The 19,979-nt window shown below is 36.7% G+C and overlaps 1 protein-coding gene across 3 annotated transcripts in view; it reads left to right on the top strand.

Annotated features, from left to right (window-relative positions):
- Positions 1-4,225: 4,225 nt before the first annotated feature.
- RFTN2 (raftlin family member 2) overlaps positions 4,226-19,979 on the top strand; it is a 33,616-nt gene continuing 17,862 nt past the window's right edge. Inside the window, exons 1-6 of one of the 3 annotated variants that reach the window (XM_048308711.1) lie at positions 4,226-4,244; positions 6,470-6,674; positions 11,579-11,762; positions 13,669-13,780; positions 15,724-16,036; positions 18,998-19,198. In XM_048308711.1, the coding sequence (XP_048164668.1) occupies positions 6,536-6,674; positions 11,579-11,762; positions 13,669-13,780; positions 15,724-16,036; positions 18,998-19,198 (949 nt within the window). In that variant the 5' untranslated portion in view covers positions 4,226-4,244; positions 6,470-6,535. Of the gene's footprint in view, positions 4,245-5,947; positions 6,084-6,188; positions 6,675-11,578; positions 11,763-13,668; positions 13,781-15,723; positions 16,037-18,997; positions 19,199-19,979 lie in introns of those variants that run through there. The other 2 variants (XM_048308710.1, XM_048308709.1) reach the window with 2 other exon arrangements.

Here is a 19,979-nt window from a genome sequence, read left to right as displayed (position 1 = left end):
CATTTACATTGTAGCTCATCTTTCTTCAGAATGCTTGCCAAGAGTGATGGCATGACATCAGACAGCAGTGACAGAACCAACCTTTCAGGAGTTGAATCTCTGTAGACACAGTTGAGATGTAACTGACTGACCTTTGTGAATCCCTGTAGATGAATTATATATATGCTGAGGAGGAACTACATTTCCTCAGTGCCTGCAGTTGTGCTATTTTGATGTTCTAGCATCCATGACTTCTTGTTCCTTTACACTGCACAGTACTATTCTGCTAGTTTGGATTTCCAGAATGTGGAGATTCCCATGCTGTCAACAGAAGTAATTTAGTTAGCTGCAGATCTTCAGATGAGGATTTTGGGGATTGGAGAAGGGGTCACGTTGTCCTTGGCCTTTTGCAGTTCCCATTGATAATTGTAAGGCTTTGCACGTGTGTAGCAAATCATCCTTATGTATTGGCTGTCACATTCACATATGAGCAAAATAAGTTAATTTTCTGGCTTCTGCCCCTTAGAATTTAAGAGAACTGGTTGGTATTTTCTGTTTTCTACTGAGCTAACTGTTACAGTACTTCTAGTGACTGCTGTCTGCTTAATATTACATTTCCGTTGCAGAAGGTTAGTTCTAGCATTCTCTATTTGATTAACACTGCATAAAATCCTGTGAACAGGCAGAAAGTTCTGAAGTTACTGAAGTTCTGTTTCTCCTATATTTTTTTTTTTTTTAATAAAGTAGAATTCTCTAGTTCACTAGCATTTTTGGTTCCTGCTACTTCAGATCTTATGCGTCAGAAGTCTATTCATTATCCTTGAAAAACCACTTACCATTTTCATTTTAAATTGGCAATTCTTTGTATTCTGAAACTGATTTTCCAAAATAGGTAATAAGTCATTGAATAAACTGCATTCCAGTAGTAACTGAGCAGAAACTAGCAGAACACATGGCTCTCTTGAAATGGTTTTCTCTGTTTAACATAGTTACAAAATGTGAAAAGTTGTATGGCTGCAAAATAGCTTCTTTTTTTTTTTTTTTTTTGTAAAATAGGTTTGTGGCTTTGTAATGTTGAAGTACGACAGTAGGTTCGATTCACCTTCGATATATAACATCTTCCGAAGTTTCCTATTGAAATAAAAAATATTCAGCTTAAATCCTTATTTTAAGGATCCAGAATACAGTGCCATGTGTGCATTCCTGCGCACTAATCCTTATATAGTTATATAGAAAATAGCTGCTATATAGAAAATCCAGATCTAGACCATCCAGTTTCATTCTAGAATATGTGGGTTTAATTGGTGGCTAACATATGGCTGTAGTGTTTGATACTGTATTGGAGATGCAGATAATACACTTACTACTGCCTTGATAAGTGAGACACTGGGGATGCACAGAGAGAAAAGTTTAATAAATTTGCAGATCTCATTTTAGAGAACTGTTAACAATTTTAGAAATTAAAAGTTTTTCCTATTGAAACTGCTCATAATACAGCAATCATAAACAAGCTTCTTTAGCTTTGGATTTCTAGTAAAGTTCTGAGTTGGTAGCTACAAGTTTAATTCCAACTGGTCTGTGTTTACTGTTTGGATTGTAACTTTTGTTTATTGTAGTATCAGAGTTTAAATACGGGTTTAGAAGAACATGAAAAAATGGAATTAAATTTTTATCATTAAACTATGTTTTAATGACTGCAAAAGCAAACTATTGTTGTCATCTCTGTTCATTATTTTTAGAACATTAAGTTAAAACTTACAGCAGAAAAGCTGGCTTTTCTGTTCTAGTTACCACGTTTAATAAGACTGTTCCTGTCACATTCATGAAACTCTTCCTTCGAAGCAAAAAAAATTGGGCTGAAGAAAAAAACATAAATTTCCAAACCCAAAGCCTTCAGAATTGAACCCTGCTGCTTTGTTAGTTAGTATCTTTAAACCAAATCATTCTAGAGAAAAAAGAAAGAAATGTCAGTGTTTTAGTTAAAGTAATGGCTCTTGGGAATGGGGTTGTGGAAAAAAAATATTTGACAACTGAGTTGCCAGATTCTTCTGATGGAAGCTTTTTTGCTTTTTCTGTCATTATCCTCTCTCAAGCAAAAACTTTACATTTGCTTTGAGTCATAAAACAAAGGAAGTAAGCCTGATAAAAAGTTCAAAGAGGAACTGAAGTTCAAAAATGTTGCTTTTTGAGGTTATTCATACTTAGGGATTTTAAATGTCTTATTTTTGAGTCCTGTAGCTGTTCAAATACCCTCAGGTTCTGAAGAAATCTGATCAATTTAGCATCTCTGTAATCTGCTGCCTTGTTTCTTATTAATGTCTGTGTCCTCTGTTTAAAAACATTGTGTCAGTGATGACTGATCTATAGCCAATACTACTGCTGGGGGGTTTTTTTAACTTTTTTTTCCAATATATCCTTTATAAGCATGCAAACATTCCAACCTGGGTAGGAAATGTGCTTGGTCCAAATATTTTGCATTTTGACTTTGTCAGAGGAAGTTATCCCTTCTATTTTGCAGTGAGTCGTTTTGGTCCTAGTGAAATCATTATTAATAATGACAATATTATATTCTTTGGGTAATTGGTAGAAGTTTAAGGTATTTGCATTTCTGCTGCTCACTACATCAACCTTGAGAATAAGAGTGGATCTTTACTGGTGGTATGTTTGTGAGCAGGTTATTCACTCAAAATTTTTCACTGATGAACTTACCTGGAATAAATTCACTGATAGAAGCTGCCCAGACTAATGGTTTTTTTCCACTGGTGGCCTAACAGGCTGGAAGATGGGACATGTTCTCCTCTTGGAATCTTTATCCGGTTCTAAATCATGAGATTGAGCAGGAGTTGTGTCCTGGTTGTGATGGACCTTTAATTCTATAGCCCTTTCACAAAGTCCATGATTTATGTTTTCAAATTTAAAGTGATAACACTGCTGCTTTTGATTATTTTTGAAGTTAATGTAGTATTAAAGCAATATGATTCCTGTTGCTTTTAACTCACTAGCCAGTATCTTAATCAGAAAGAGACAGGGTTCTCTTTAATAAAGATAACATTTGGTGCGGATGCTGGTATATTGACTGAACTGTAGATTCAGTAATTTAGGATCTTCCTTGAGTTTTGGTTTAGATATTGTACATACAGACAAGGAACATCTTTGGTGTACTTTCCTTATTTTCATAATTTTCCGTGCACTTCATGATGTTAGCCAGGAGGAAACTTGGATGATGAGGTACTATCTCCCATTCTTGATCCCCTAAGGTAATGGGGGAGAAAATCTTTAAACTGCATTATTAAATTGCTTATGCAGATCATATTGGGTTTTGGAGAAGGGAAGGTGTTCTTTTAAATAGGCTTTGTGTTCAGATGGGTTTGTCACAGATAGTCCAAACCCCAAGAAGTGTTGTCTTTACAATTCCAGCAAGGGAGATTTCATCAAAAAGAGGTGCCAGTACCACTTGTGTTTGGCACCAAGGCCATAGACAGAGAGCCTGTCCTGGCTGTCAGTCATGTTGATTGCAGCTTAGCACGGAGTCAGGAACCAGGGGGACATCTATTTCCAAACTGCAGTTTCAAGCATGGGATGGTGTCCTTTGGTTCAGTAAGCCTGGTAATGTAACAAGGGAAACAGAAATGCCTCCCACACAAAAGTTTTCAAACCTCCCTCAGACAAGAGGGAACAAAGCAGATCATGAGCAAGAGGAGGAGCAACCCTGAGGTTTGGGTAGACAGCAAGGCTTGTTTGTCTCACAGTCTGGTCAAAGCTGCTGTGCAGAGCTGCTGCTGCTTCTCACCCTGTGTTGCCAACAGGCAGTCAGTAGTTCAGCACGGGACACACGTTCCTGTTGGTGTGCTACTCTTGCTGTCTTTGTATCATTTTTCTGTTTAGTCGGAATAAAAACTGTTGGGGGATCCTGAAAGCCTTCTGTGGAGGCAAAGTTCCTTTGGGCTCATTGGTCCTTTGTCTGGCCGTCTTTGCCTACTTTAAAGTCTAAAAATTTTACCAAGTTTCAGTGAAGGAGTCACATGCCCTTTCAGAGGGGGTGCTGTAAATACAACATGCCAGTGAATCACAGTGTAGTTTTAGGGATTTGCTCTTCTCTGATGCCAGTTCCCAGAGCCTTTGCATTTTGGGTCACTGAAGATTGTTTTGTAGTTTGTATCCACTTTGCAACAGGAAATTGCAGCTCTTGAATCTTAAGAATCTTGTGATGCTGTGTCTCTTCTGAGTCATTCAAGTGTTGTGATGCAGTTTTGAACTCCTGTGGGGTATGCTGCTTGTTCTTGCTGATTTTGTTTTGTTTTCTCTATTTTGGTCTGTGGGACCTTTGGTTTCATTGGCTGAGGTTAGCAGCTTGAGTCAAGTCTGCAATGACAACTGTTGACTGACTTCCAACTTGGAATCTTATAACTATTTATACTAATCTAGGATTGCACAAAATATGGACCGTTGCTTCTGTCTGTAACTGTGACTCTTCATGGTGTTGTAAGAGTTTGTTTATATTATGGAAAGTCCTGTCTTGGTGAGAGGGTTGTAATATTGTGTAAGCCTTGTCATGAAGAGTTCAAAATGGCCTCACTAAAAATGTAGCTATTTTAAGTTAAAGATAAAAAAGCAGCCTGCTGGCAACTGGAGTAGTGCTGCAAAAAGCTGGTTTAGTTGCAGCTATCTTAGTCATGCCATGGCTTTATACAAGCAGTTACAATGAATCTTAAGGGATGTGTAGAATGAAGCAGCAGGATTCTCAGGGTTGAGTGGGCAGTTTATATGTATGGCTGATACGGCAACAGTTCAGGGATAACCTTTAATGCAAAAAAAAGTAGTGTTTGGGAGCAATTTCTGTGTAAGAGGACATGCAGCAAGATGAAGAATTCTGCGTATTTGATACGTCTTCCTAGGTTTTAATCAAGAAGACAACACTTGAGGACTTCCTTTGTTTTAGCACTCAGGAGCTTGTTTTAAATAATAACAGCAATTATAATTACAGCTTCAGTTCTAGTCTCTGCACTAAGTGACTTCTAAATTTTTTTCCAGAATTAAGTGACTTCAATCTATAATACATATTTCAAAGGGTTGTAGTTTCTAGACTTATCATTCCTGATAAGTTGCTTAAATAAAGTTTGATCAGTTTGCTTGCAGTAGAACAGAAACCCACAAATAGTTAATGCCTAACTTGGTGCTATTTATTATAGAAAATATTAGCATTTTTAATAAGGTATATTTATTTCAGTGAGAAAAAAGCAGAAAAGCCTTTTGAATTTAAATGTGCAGTTCATATAATCTAAAATGGTGTTATGAATCTTTGGTTTTCTCTGGATGACTCTTTAATTTCTTTAGATGTAGTCTCAAAAGAAAAAGGCAAATTTCTAACAGTTTGTCCTGGGAGTAGCAGAGCTTTAGAAAATAACTGTGTTCCTTTTTTTTTTGCCATGCATTATTGTGGCCTGCATCAGGTATAATACAGTTACAAGTGACTTGCAATAGTTAATAGAAGAGTATTGAGAGCTCTTAAAATTATACTGAATTTTTAGGACCTAAAGAAAAGTTTACATAGAAAGCAGTGTTGAAAGTCTATGGCTGTACCAACTTAGGTCAGTTTAACAGAGGAGAAAAATATTTTGTTTGTTCAATATCCAGGAGTAATGGAAAATGAAGTTTTGTAACTTTATTCTTACATAGTGTTGAAAAAGTCTTTCCCATTTGAAATGAGGAATATTTCTGTGTAATTTTTTTGGTTTTTTTTCAAAACCAGTTACATAAGTTAATTTTCATGATGAAGATTCTTATTGATTTTTCTGGATGAGAAATTACTACATATTTTTATGCTATTACACTGTGTTCGTGTTGGTGGTTTTTTCCTCTGCAATAAAGTCCTTGTAGAAAGGAAATAGGAGCCAACTCTGAAATCTAAAATAAGGACCAAACAGCTTTTCATTTGCCTTTCTACCCTTTGAGATGCCAGAAGCAATTTCCTCTTGAAGCTGACTTCCTTTCTGGAAGTGATTTTTTTGTCTCCAACCATGTTGAGGCTCTTTTCTCATTCTTTCATTCTGACTAACTTGCTTTTTTTCTCTCTGACTTTCTACTGCCGTTGGGAACTTCTGGAGGTAAGTAATGACAGACAAGTTTCTCGCTAACTTTCTTTTTCAGTTCTTCTTCCCCCCTTGCCCCCCCTCACCCGGTCAGTCTAGAAGGACAAACAAAGCACTATTGGTGTCCTCTGCAAGAGAGCACTGATAGGGGCTGGCTGTAAATTGACGTGGCATGGAAAATCTCTGCTAGTTTGGAGCAGCTCTAATGTTGCTGCAAAATCAAGCCTACTCTTAACCAAGTTTGTAGCTTGAAATCGTCACGAGCTTACTGCTTCTGTATTAAAAATGAATGGAAAGTACCTTTGCTTTTTGGTTTGGGAACTGGACTTTTTCTCTGTTTGGATTTACAGATAATAGAAAAAATCAAGGGGAATTATTTGGTTCCTTTTTTTTTCCTGTAGTAAGAGCGACAGATCTTGCTGCTCCCCCCACCTTTTCCTGCGACTTAATCATTTGCAGATCTTGCCATGGGGTGCGGACTGAGAAAGCTGGAAGACCCAGATGATAGCAGCCCTGGAAAAATCTTTTCTACACTGAAGAGACCACAAGTTGAAACAAAGACGGATTCTGCTTATGAATATGTATTGCTGGATTTTACTGTAGAAGGTATTTTTTTTATGCTGTATCTTTACTATTTTGAAATGAGAAGGAACAGGATTTAACTTAGTTTTGTCTTGTTTGACTTACAGTAAATCTTAGGCACTTTTATCAAAGCTAGCCAAAATGTAAGACTTTTATTTTGAAACACAAATCATGACGAAGGTTCTTACTTGTATAAAATTACAATGGAAGCTGCTGAAGTATTTTTAACAACCAAACCCTCCAAATTATACAACTGTGCTCTTTAAGGAAGCTGGCTAAAAGCTGTTAGAGAGTTTTCCTAGTTTCCTGGGAGTCATATACTGCCATCCGTACTCACTTTGAATAATGGTTGTCTGAATTCAGTGTGACGGTTCAGAAAATACACTGTGCCTGAGCCGTAATTGAATAACAATCTTTTAAATGCACTCAACTTCCGAAAACAGGCTGTCATTGTCCTTGTTACTTTATGCAGAAGTAAGCCTGTTCCTTAGTTGTATATCAGGAGTAACTTCCCCTCTTATGCCCACCACAGTCTCTTGGTAGATGTTTCTGTAAGAGTCTGAGTTTCAGCTTACTATTTTTTCCAAATGCTTTACTTGTAGTTGTTGAATAGTCTTTTGAAATTGTGACTGAAATGAAACAGAATCTGTATGCATAGCTAGAGGCAGACAGTGCTCTGTGGGATACTTCCTTCCCGAGGGTGTCCCATCTCTAACAGAGCAACTCCCTGTTCCACAAAGTTGAAAACATAAACAAGCCCAGATGGCTGCCCTCAGAGAACAGACAGCTCAGTTTTACAGTCACTTTATAGTAACTTGCATTTTGTAACAACCCAATCTACTGGAAATGCTTAATAACAGGGATTTGAAGTAAATGCTGTTACTAGAAGGGTTGGATAAAGGGAGACAGTGTAAGTGCAGATCTTACTGCAATTACAGGAACTTTTTCATAAACAAAACTTGGCTTCTGATTACTTTTAACTCTCATAATACTTTTATCTAAAATACAGGAGTCTTTTTTTAAAAAAACTGCAAGATACTAATAGGAGATAGATCTCCAGTACTATAATGTAGCAGAATGTACCTGTGTTCTGTTTATTTACACAAAAAGTTTCTTACTGGCTTGTTCCTTTTGAGGAAACAAAACTAATGAGTAAGTAATAGTGGTAAGACGTTGGAAATAGAGCTAGGCTGCCTAAGGCATACATGGATTGCCTATTAATCCACTGATAGAAAGGATAAATTTTTTGGAAGCTGAAGAGTGTTTAGTGTTCTTGAATAGCCTCTCTTCTGGATAGTTTTGCTGTGTTTTCAAGTTAGTTTCTAGAAGTGGTGTATAAATTATTTGTTGTAAAGGAGGTTGTGACTTTTTAAGTAAAAGCCCATCAAAAAAGTGCAAATAAAGGTGTATCTGTTTTAATAACCTAGCAGTACAGCGGTAAAGATTAATTTTCTCCTGTTTTATCTGATATTCAGAATTGCTTCACTTCAGTGGAATTATGAATGTTAAATAACAGTTCCAGATAACAGCCTAACTCTTCTTTAGGTTTCTCACTGGAAGTAAGAGGATTTGTAAACACAGGTGTCTTTCTGTTGACTGGTTCTAGCTATGCCTATATATGACCTTAAAATATTTTTTCTTTGAAGTCTCTCTTTTTTAGAGCTAAGATGAATACAGAAATAAAACATGGTGTGTATATATACTGTCTTGGAGGCATTTTTAAATTCTGATTGTTTCTGAAATGTGGGAATTGGCTAAAGCAGTGTAGACAATATATTGAGCTTTTGTCCTTTTTTTCTTCTATTTCAGTTAACTCGCTCATGTACTTGTTGCTATTTGAATATCCTTTGGCTAAATGAAAGTGAGACCCCTTTATCACTGCAGACCAAAGTTTTTGCTCTGCTGTCAAGTTGTGCCATATCTTTATGGCATTCGTTCTGCTGTGCCACTTTCCAGAGCGAGGTCTTCCCCTACATAGATTTGTGTGCCCAAGTGATTTCTTGCCACTGGATCTTGCATCAAGTAAAACAGAAAATCTGCACTTAATATTTTAAGATCTTATGGTAAACTATGTCCTGCATCAAGATAAAAGTATAGCAAGCATAAATGTGTTACTTCAATTCAATATGCCTTATTCTGTGCTTTATCAGGTATATGCAATGTGAAGTTGAAATGAGCCTGCTGGGGAAATTTTCAGCAGTCTGTGATCTTCTCCCAAGCCATGATGCAGATTAGGTCAACCATGCTGCAGTCTAAATTTGCTGGCTGCAGTCCCTGTGCATCTTAACTAGTTATTAGCTGTGCACTGAACCTTGGCTTCTCTCCTCCTGGTCCCCAAAATGCTCCCATCCCTACTGTAAAAATTAGCTTTGAGTTCCATGGAGGATGATCTCCATCAGCAGAATCCCAAACAAGAAAATTGCAGCCAATCTTTTATTTTGGTAGAACTGAATAGTGCAAAGAAAAGGGAGCAGTGGACTCTGAAGTATAGTTTTAAATGCCTGTCAGTGACTGTAAATTCCAAGGTCTCAGGCATGAGGCATATCCCAATAACAAAACCAGCTGCTATTCTTTTAAGTCAGTTTACCCAAAAAGTAGTGATAGTTTATATATTTCTACTTAGCAGAATGCTTATGCTTTATCCATAACCCTCATATTAGGGAGAAAAATAAATACTGATGCAGCCTACTAAGGTGACATGCTGTCAAGTTCTTGTCACTCTGAGTACCAATATGAATAAGTATGAAATAGCTGTTTTGTCATCATCTTCAGTATCCTGCATCTGAGGCTTACTATGCAGCTAGAAAGTTGGCTGGAGTTGCTATTGCTACAGTATTTTGGCTACCTGTTGAGAGCACATCAGAAAGGAATTTTTTTTTAATGAAAAAGGGTTAAAGAAATTTGTAAAATCAGTGAAGTCATGATCCTGTTGCATCATTCCTGCTTTTTTGGCTTGTGGGCTATGGAGCAGTTATTTCTCAATACATGTATCTCCTGGATTTTCAATGAGTGGAATCATGGGATGGAGGTATTACTAAGGGCAAGACATCTGTTTACAGAAGGGGAGCTGTGATATACTGTCTACTTAAAAAGAAAAAGTGCAACAGCCCTGTTCTTATGACTGAGAATTACTGACAGTTTAGTTTAATATGTTGAATTTTCTGGTTAACAGCAATAAACCATCAGTATGTATGTTGGTGATAATTTTTGGTAGTGTGCATTTCCTACAGTATAAATTATTCTGGTTCCTCTTGCTGGCTTTTCTTTTAAGGCTCTTACAGTGACAAGCAAAGTAGATCTCTGTTCCTTTGTCCCTTTTGTAGAAATTGGTATTAAAAAGCATTTGAGTGTTGTAAAATATTAGTTTCTGATGGTTTGTGGGGTTTTTGTGGTCTTTTTTTTAAAGCCCTCTGTAAGTGTATGTATGTCAATATCCTCATTTTATTGTGGGAAAGCAGTATAGAGAGGTTTTACAGAACACCGCTCATGAACCAGAGGAGTTCTAATTCAGTTTATTAGAATAAAACATTTGAGCAAACTAAAGAGTCATATCTCCAGTTGATGATCGTTTAAAACAGTAGGATAGACAAACTTTGTGACTTGCTATGTCTTAGGTCCTGAAATTCCTTGCTGATTGCCAACCTGCACTATATGTAGACAAGAGAAGGTAGGAACATGAAATTAACTCAGCAAAGTTATGAGAGATTTATGTAATTGCACTTATTATTTTTATATACTTTTTAAATTACAGAATCAAAGGAGAATTAGTGTATTTCATTATTTTCAGTTGTATGGTTGGAAAGGGAATGTTCAGGGCAGCACGTTAAGGTTGTATGTATCTTGGAAAAAGTGTCATGAGGTCACTTAAATTTGATTGAGGCATCCTTTAATGCAGATAAGTACTGGTCTTAATGCATGGGAAGTCCTGCAAAGAGGGACCCATCAGAATACAGACAAGTAGGCTGCTTGGAGCAGAGGTCACCAGTAGACCAGCAGATTTCAAGCCAAGCTGTTTTGTTATCAGAGCTCATAACTGCAAAGGATTAAAGCTTTGGCAAATCTGTGCTGGCATAATTACTCTTCTGCTACTGTTTGTGTATGAGTATTGATTTCCTGCTTTCTGAGAGCATTTACAGTTCCAGTTGTACTTGAGAGGAACAGGAATTACTGACCCATCAGACTGACTGTAGCAGAATATATCGTCTCTTACCAATGCGGAATCTTCCTTTCCTCTCTGGAAAAGCTGTGGACCATTCAAAAAAAGGTTGTCCAAGAAGTTTTCCCTTTATCTCTGTAGTTTTCCCTAACAGCAGTGTATTGTCCAGGTGCTGCCTGTTGATGCAAAATGCCTGCACATGCTGAGAGAGACCCTCCTTAGAAATCAGTGACACCACAAGCTTACTTAGGTGATATATCCTTATGTCTGTTGGAAAAGGGAACTGGGACTGTCAATATGTCAACTCCACAGATCACTTCTAAGGGGGGAAAAAAATTAATGGAAACAAATAATTGTCGTAGGCTTAAATCTGTTACATGGGAATTTACCTCACAACTGGGGTTGAGAGATACTGCTTCAGTATGTTGAAGGCTTTGGGTAGACAAAATAGTTGCTTTGTTAACTTCAGCCCTATTGTGTGTTTAGATGTTAACATAGCTTTTAAATCAGCTTGGCAGACCTAGATTGAGCAGAAAATGTTGCCAAGTATGTTAAAAATAGATCACACTAAGTTGTAAAAATAGGTACTTGAAGTAGTTGAATAGTGTTGAATCATCTGTGAATCTGCTTTTTCTTGTATAAATACTACTGTAGTTTTTAAATAAATGCCTGGGGATAGGTTTTGTGTGGTTTACTTAAAAGGAACTCACCCAAAATGTTTATGGATGTACACAGTATCATGTGCTTCTCTTCTGCTTTCAATGCTTTTTAGCTTCCTCTAATCCAGAAGTTATCAAGATCAGTTCTGTGCTGGATATAGCATCTCGGGTGGAAGACTATTACAGCAAAGGATATGTTGTAGGAGCTGTTCATCCCATTATGCTGCCAATTGGACGGAGAAGGAGTTTCCCTGCAAGTCACATGTATCGAGTGGTACTTTCACGATTAAAACTGAGGTAACAGTGAAATAATTTGAATACACTGATTCTTTACTTAAGCCATTTGTAAGTGGATTGCTCAACCTGCATAGCTTATTATCAATTTGAAATGAGCACCTCAGATTAGGAAGTTAGTGATGTTTTTAAATGATTCTAAGCAGACAACAGGCTAATAATTTTTGCTTTGCCTTAGTAAATGTCCTAACAAAAATCCAAAATGTAATATCATCTGTCTTAGAACTTGCAGCAAATAAAAGATTAATCAAAATACTAGGAGAGTAATAAGCTGCTTTAAACTAACTCATGTCTGCTTTTTCTTGGTTTTCAAAACTTTTGTCTTTTCCCAGGGGAAAATTACATAGTTTGTGAATTAATTTGTCAGGGATAGTTTGGGGTTTTTTCTTAAGAAGGAAATAATCGTTCTGGATCAGAGATCATACAAAAGCTTAGTTTTGACACTGAGGGAAAGGCAAGAGCTCATTTTTGTTCCAGATCCATGGTCTTGTTTATTATTCCTGTTTTAATGCATTGTAATCGCCGTGTGACCCTAAAGATGATGTACAAAACAATGTTACCATTAGTTCCTTGGAATGCAAAGAAGATAACCTTTTGTTCTTATTTTGAGTAACTAGAAAAGTGGATTTCTTACTGCATTAAAAGCTGTCAGGCTTCCCCTTCTCTCCTGAGTCCTTATGTGATGCACAAAGGTTTTTGCCTTTATTTGAGGACTGGAAGGGTGTGAATTGGAAGCTGCCTTGCTGCCACTCCCGTAATGCTTTCCTAAAACATTCATTTGAGAGAAATTCTTAAACCGTTTGATTGAACAAGCCTGGTCCAGAGTATTTACTGTTCATACAACTTAACCTTTGTAAGTTCATCTGCAAACAAGGTGAATGCTGTTCATATGGGCAAAAGGTTGAGTAAGAGAGCAAAATGCTTGCTCCGGATCTGAGGCTTCCAAGAGCTGACACTGCCAGCATGCAGCTCCCACAATTTGCCTTGTCCCTGTAGATGTGGCATCCTTTGGATGTTGTTGTTTGAATCTTTAGGCCCTTGAATGGGTGAAGGATGAGTCTCTGTAGCCTACATGTGAAACTGGTGTAGGTTCCAGTTTCCTTCCCAGGCACTATATGTACCAAGTTTGGTTTTGCTGTAGGGAAATATACCTTCTCCAACTACTGTTTGGAAAGTAACCTTTTATATTTGAATGTATCTCATTGACATTCTTTTCTAAATGAAATGATTGTATGAAGGAAGCATCAAATTAAATCCTGTTATATTATTGGCATACACTAAATATTGTCTGACTAATAGCACAACTGGCTTTAGATAAAACATGAGCACAGTTCTATAACTTTGAGTTTGTCAGCTTAAATATGAGAGATTTAAACATTATTTAGCCCCCAGTGTTTTTGCATTGTATTTCTAGTATTTACCTGTACTGTTTCATTTAACAGCTGCAGCTCTGCTTTAGTTACAAAAACTAAGCAGCAGGATGTTAACAGTGTAAAAGCACCATTTCTATTCATAGTGTGTTTTCTACAAAACTGAACCTACTTTGTGCTTACTAAATTTATAGTTTAAATTGGTGCATTTTGCATCATCAGAGATCTTTGCATTTATTTATTACAAAGACAGAGCTGTTTGTCAGTAAAGCTCAGTTTCCAAAGTATCTCTCTGCATGGTCTTCAAATGAAACTCCAGTTAAATATTAGTATTCTTATCCTAGCATTGAAACACACAGTACCTGTCACTTTGTGGAAGTAGAACAAAACACCAAAACCCACTGAGTTCTAAAAAGTATGAAGAAGAATTGTCAGTATTTCATTCATAACTATTCCAAAAGAAAAGAATTCTATATGCAAGCATTTGCTCAAGTTTGCAGCAAACTCCTGACAAAGAGTGCTTTCTTTCTGTGTTCTAGCCAGAAGCATGCAGCACCCAGAGGACAAAGGCACCCCAGGCTGGTGATTGAAGAATGTCCTTTAACATATGAAACACTGACAAATGAAGTAGTGAAAGAACTGCTAGAGAAGGTAATGGGAGTTTTTTTCCAACTTTTCTTCAGATATTTATTTCTTTCATACATGTAAGTTACATTTAGTGGTTGTGGTTTTAATTTTGTGTTTATTTTATAGAAGCTACAGAACTGTTCTCAAAGTGAGAAAAGTTACTTTTTGTAGTGTAGGACTGAGTATCCCTGTAAAGCTTTGGAAGTCTGGCTGCTTACACCACTGAAAGCAGAATCAGGCCCAAGTTCAGTCACTCTTTATAAAATGCTTGTATGATATGTGAAGTTTTATGCTTTTCTGAGTTAAGTACCTAAGAAAAATGGCTTTTTCATTCTTTAACAAAAAGTACAGCATTTATAGGAACTATACTAGATATTTATTTGGCACAGCTTTTGAAAACATTGTATACTTAAAGTAAACTTCTACTGGAATGCAAGTTATAGTTCTGGTTCTTTTTGTGTTTAACTTCCTCTGCAAAATTGAAGACTTGCTGAAACAGGAAGCTATTGTTATTACAAGAGTTAATGATGTCTTTTACATTAGTTGCCAAGGAGGGTAGTAGGAGAAAAAGCATATTGGAGATCTTTAATGATCTTTGAAATTTCAAGAGTTGTTTGTTTTCTAAATGGCTTGTTTTGACTTTGTCAGGTGTTTCAAATTTAAAATGAAATTACATTATGCATGTATAATATAGATACCTATTTCCAGGTTGGTGTAGTGTATCAGACAAGGATTAGAAGGAAAAACACACTTGAAATGAGCAGTGATGGAGTCTTGGAAGCATATCTGTTACAGAAGTAGTATGTGAGAATAATTTGATTTTAAAATGCTCTCAGTTTTAAAAAGACAGAGCAATTAATCCAGTTAAATCTTAGTACTTTTTTTTAAAAGATATGAAACAATAAGACTTTGTGGTGTTTCAGCAAAAACATTATCATATTGCCTGTTTTTCTCTGTTGCTTGTTAAATTTAAAACTGTCTTGGTTGTCCTTGAAGCAGCAGCTCTGTATATATAATCACAGTGATTGGCATATTGTATCACTGCTGTACATAAATAATGGCAGTAGATAGACTGAAGTGTGACTATCATGATACTAAAAAGGGATTCAGTACCATCAGTTGTTTGATTTTTACTCACTCTGCTGATTAGTAGTTTAGGTGAGTAAACTGAATAAAGATCCTTCCCTCTCTGTCCTCACTTAATCCAGTACTTCACAAGTGATGTCTTCTTTCTGAGCTGAGGCTTCTCTATTTACCTGGGAAGACTTTACTTCACAGGGGAGCTTGTAGCACAAGGTGTCAGTGGGGTCACCTTCCTAAATGGCAGCACTCCTTAACCCAGGAAGAAAAAATGCCTTCAAGAGCAGACACATCTCACAGGTAGCATAGATGTTACAGTTGTATGTTGAGACTTCAGAGAAAAAGACATCACTGGCTGAAAGAGTTGAGAGGATTTTAATTTGCTTCTAGCTCTCTCCTTTCTCTGCTCATGCACTCTACTTGTCCTCAGTAATAATGAAGCTGAGTAGTCCCCAAGGGAACCAGGGGGTAATGACTCGCAGCACAAGACAGAGATATTTCTATAATTTTGGAGGTCGTTATTTTTAGTATGACTAGCATCACCTATTTAGAGAAATACTATTTATTGCTCTACTATACTGCTTACCAATACAACACAGTAAATAAAATACTTTGGGTTTGTTCTAAATGAAGGACTTTGTATACTCTGAAGTCATTCCCAGTGTTGGCCACCTTTCCTGGCCTGACTCCAAAGACATGCTGGAAAACTTCCATTTACTTTGAAGCAGGGGCAGCATCAAAGGAGAGTCACCCTTCTGTAATACAATGTTATGCCTTCTATGTTCTCAGCAGTTTAGTTAAGCAGTTCATGTATGTACAGGTTTTAAAGAAGAAAAAGGTCCATGCAATTCTAAAATGATTCTGCAGCTAAGTTTGTTGTATTGCAGGTTAATGAAGCTGCTAAAAGAGGAAAGAAGTTTGTGGGATTTGTAACACAACATTTTCCTGAGCCTAAAGCCTGTAATGGAACAAGCGCAGATGGAGGTGCAGAGCTGGAATCAACACTGGGCAGAAGAAATAGGGAACACAGAAGAGAAAACTTTGATGAAAACTATAAAAACTGGAATGAAGGGACGTTGAGTGGTCACTCATCTGAGAGTGGGGTAGAGGAGGAAATGCATGGAGAAAGCAGACTGTTAGAGGATTCAGATTTCCAGTTTGGAAAAGAAGTCAGCCCTTCTAAACCACGAAAAGGACATGGTAATAAATGCTGCTTGTTTGTTGCAGAAATAAGGTATTTTATTGAGTTGTTGAGGTGTTGGAAAAAATAGAAGAACAGCATTTTCTGTTGTATCAAATACTGCTTTTGGAAGATGCTTCTACATATGCACATGCGTACATATATCTGAAAGAGCTGTCAGTAAAAGAAGCAGAAGGAGAGCTTACCTTTTGCTTTATGTATGTGAGCTGTGGTAATATATTAAAATATTCCACTTTTCATACGGAGTATTATAGATCTACTGTCAGAATTCTAGTTTGCAATTTAAAGAAAGAGAACTACAAACAAACCCCCCCAAAATTGCCCACGGTGTAATTGTGACTTGAAATGTGGTGCAAACAGAAAGGGTTTTTGCTTGATATGTGTATAACAAACATGTGGCACTAAAAATCCTTCCTTTTAGAAGGATGCAATTGTTATAAAATATTTTCTGCAGTGCACATGTAGTTTTACTTAGTATTGTATTATAAACATGTAATGATTTCCAAGTATGTTGTGTGATTCCAGTTGTGCCTGTTTCAGAGCTGACAACAAAGAGAGTCCCTTCCAGCTAGAGCCAAAATTCTGCATGCTTCCAGGCAACTCACATAATGTACAGCAAATAAATCCGTTCATAATGGATTCTTTCTGGTTAATGTGCCTTCAAGAAGTGTCCTGAAAGAGATCACTTAAATTAATGCATTGACCATGAAATCAAAGACAATAATTGTTACAAAATGAATTTATTAGAGAGAAGTAAGCATTAGAAGTATGGGAATGAAAAGCATAATTGAAAAAATGCTGGTGCTGTGATAGACAGCTTAGTTGTAGAAGAATGAGATGCTTGGTGTAGTCTGTGTAAAAAATGGCCTGAAACATTGGCTTCTGGTACTGAAACTCTAAGGCCTCCTGGCTGCTAAAAGAGGAGAAGGTAAAAAGGAAGATGTAATCTAAGTATGAGAACTAATGCAAGACAGTATTGTGTGGAAAGCAGGCAGCATGAAACTTCCATGTCAGGCTGCATTTTGACATAATGGGCTCTTCCCTGATGAGCCAGACATGTTTTAATTGCTCTCAAAAGCAACCTTTTCACTCTCCTGTTAAAGCAGCCTCTCCAGTTTGTAGACTGTGAGAATGACTCTAAGCACTGAGATAATCAATGTTCCTCTTATTTTTATTTTATTGATTAAATATTTTATTTTTATATTATATCAATATTTTATTGATTAAAAGCAGTTCTCCTACAAGAGAGCCTTTATATCATAATCAGTTAAAGCTTAATTCTTTCCTTACAGCTTGAAATAGTGGGTTTGCTATATATAGCAGAATAGAAGTCCTGCAAGGAAGAAGTGGAAAACTCTTGTTCTGTTCAGGAGCACTGTTTGTGCAGACTGGTGTAACCAGAAAGATAAGCAGCCAGTGCATCCCCTACGTGCAGTGTTCTCAGGAAACTCTTGAAAAAGCTTTGGCAAGGATATGCCAGGCTTCTCTACACTAGTCAGATAGAAAATCACTGGAGTTCATAAGATGAAACTTAACCACCTTTCTTGGTCTATGTTTTATGTAACCATCATTTTGAAAAATCCTGATGTGAATTTTCCAAGGCAGTCTTACATATGTGTAGATATGTACTGCTATGCCAGTGTGCCACTTCCATTTACCTCTGCTCAAAAGAGGCAAAACTGTGTCCAAGTTACAGATTGGGGTTCATGGCGTATGAATTTTGACTATTATGTTGCTTTTTGAACTATTCTCTTGAATTTTCACTATAATGCATTGCTTGCAGAGGTAAATTTCTGGTAGACATGAGGAATTGAGTAGTTGTATTGGGACACAATCTTCTTTTTTTCTGAAGAATAAGTGATCTCACTTCAATATGTGGGAAAAGAAATTAAGTTTTGTCAGGATAAACACATCTAATATAAGCACCTGTGAAGGTGATAAAACTGTATGGAAAAGAGTCATCTCTTACTGAAAGTTCAACATTTTGTTCCTAATTTACCTTATTCTGGGCACCTGATGTTACCTGCAGTGGCTGTAGTAACACTTCTCAAAACAGAGAGGGATTCTTCCAGATACTGATTCAGACTACTTGGAGTACAAGTCCTTCTTTGGAATTAATCTCTGTTTCTGGAGCCTAGAAAGTGGGGTCATCTAAGCAAATTCCTTTGTTTTGACAGTGTGAAAACTTCCATGTTTAGAGGTTGGTTTGCATTGATTTAGGCTGCCCAGCAGTATTAGGCAATCTGAGAATATTTCTGGGCAACTGTTTTGTGTTACTTCTCCAAACCAGTGACACACAAGTGTTTGTAGAACACACATAGTAAGAATTTCATAACTTGCACCAGTGATTTCCTAAAATGCTGTGGATCTATTAACTTTTAATGAGTGCTTGTTTGTGACTGGTTTTGTTACAGTACTGTATTAATACCAAGATAAAAACAAATTGAGGATATGTTGGTTTTGTATCCTTAATTTCCACTGATCATCAGTTACTATGGGAAAATCCCAGTAGGCAACTAATTACACTGGTACTTAGCTTCAGAAAATAATGGGTAAAAATCAGTACAAGGCATTCCTTGTATTTGCAAACTTAGAAAATTGTCTTTAATTTTTATATTTGCAAATATTTGTAGCCAGCAGTTCCTTGAGTGGCAGAAATGAAGCCTGTTTCCGCTGGGTTTTCCTTAGTCCTTGTATGTTTTCTTTATGCAAACCCCAACTACCTGAAGAGTCCAGTGACAGCCCAACTGTAATACCTTCACATTTTCCTCATATCCCAAAGTGTACCTCCCCTCCCACCTTGTCCTGAGTGTGTTTAGTTCTTGATCAAAGCCACATCAAGAATCAATTATTAAAACTGTTGTGTAGAATTAGAAAATTATGTTAAAATAAGAGATTAGTAATATTACTAAGTTTGGAGCACTGTCTTTGAGGTTCATTCTTCCTTTTTCTCTCCTTAGACAAGCTCTATACAGTCTTCAATGTTTTTGATGATGATTCTACCTGCTGGACCTACCATGAAGGTGTTTTGTCTATGAAAGTAACAAGAAAGGGGCCAGTTGTTAGTACATTGGAAGCAGACTGGCTAGAATTAACTACATTTTATTATAAACAAGGATTGTCCTTAGTTGATTCTTTTGTACACTGGGACACTTCTAAAGGTGAGTACTGTCCCAGGACATCATGAAGCTTTTGCTTGTTTACACAGAACTGTGTGACTTGAAAAAAATTATCACATTTTGCTTCTTGATGTGAGAGTCAATATGTAAACATGTTCAGATAGATCTGTAACTGCCCAGAAAATAAATTACTCCTGTTTTAGGTATCAGATTCTACAAATTCATAATAGACTAAGTAATTGAAATTTCTGCTTTGTTTTATCAAACTGACAATTTCCAAAGCAGCAAACTAGTGTAGCTTTATAACAAAATAAACCTTTTGTGCTGGTTCATTTGGTTTGGTTTGGTTTTTCAAGAAAACAATGGGATGAAAAGCATTTAGAACTCTCAAACTCTGTTGCTGATAAAATGTGTAATTGAGAGATTAATTTCCATTTGAACTGAATTTGTCTGAAAGCCAGAAGTTAAAAGTGTGCAAAAAATAGTAGGTAGCTACTGTTGTACAATTACTTGCAAAAAAGTGAAGAAAATGGTAGTACCTAGCATTAGGGGTATGGACCAAGACAAGCTGACATGTTTAGTAAATTCCAAAACAATTAACTATTTTAACTAATAATTAGTAATAATAACTAATAGCAAGCCTAGACTTTATACTTCACTAAGGTGATACTTTGGTTGGATTTGTACCTGTCTTGCTTGTACTAAGTTGCAAGTTGTTTGTGTTCCTTTAGAATTAATTATTGTAGTCCAGTGTAAGCAAGCAAAATACAGGGTTGCAGTGGAGAAAAGTCGTGTCAAATGTTTGTTGAAAATGTCCTGGGGA

Source organism: Corvus hawaiiensis, chromosome 7, assembly GCF_020740725.1.
Source record: "Corvus hawaiiensis isolate bCorHaw1 chromosome 7, bCorHaw1.pri.cur, whole genome shotgun sequence".
Taxonomy (NCBI): domain Eukaryota; kingdom Metazoa; phylum Chordata; class Aves; order Passeriformes; family Corvidae; genus Corvus; species Corvus hawaiiensis.
The sequence above is the reverse complement of the archived record's forward strand: the minus strand, read 5'-3'. Positions and strand labels throughout refer to the sequence as shown.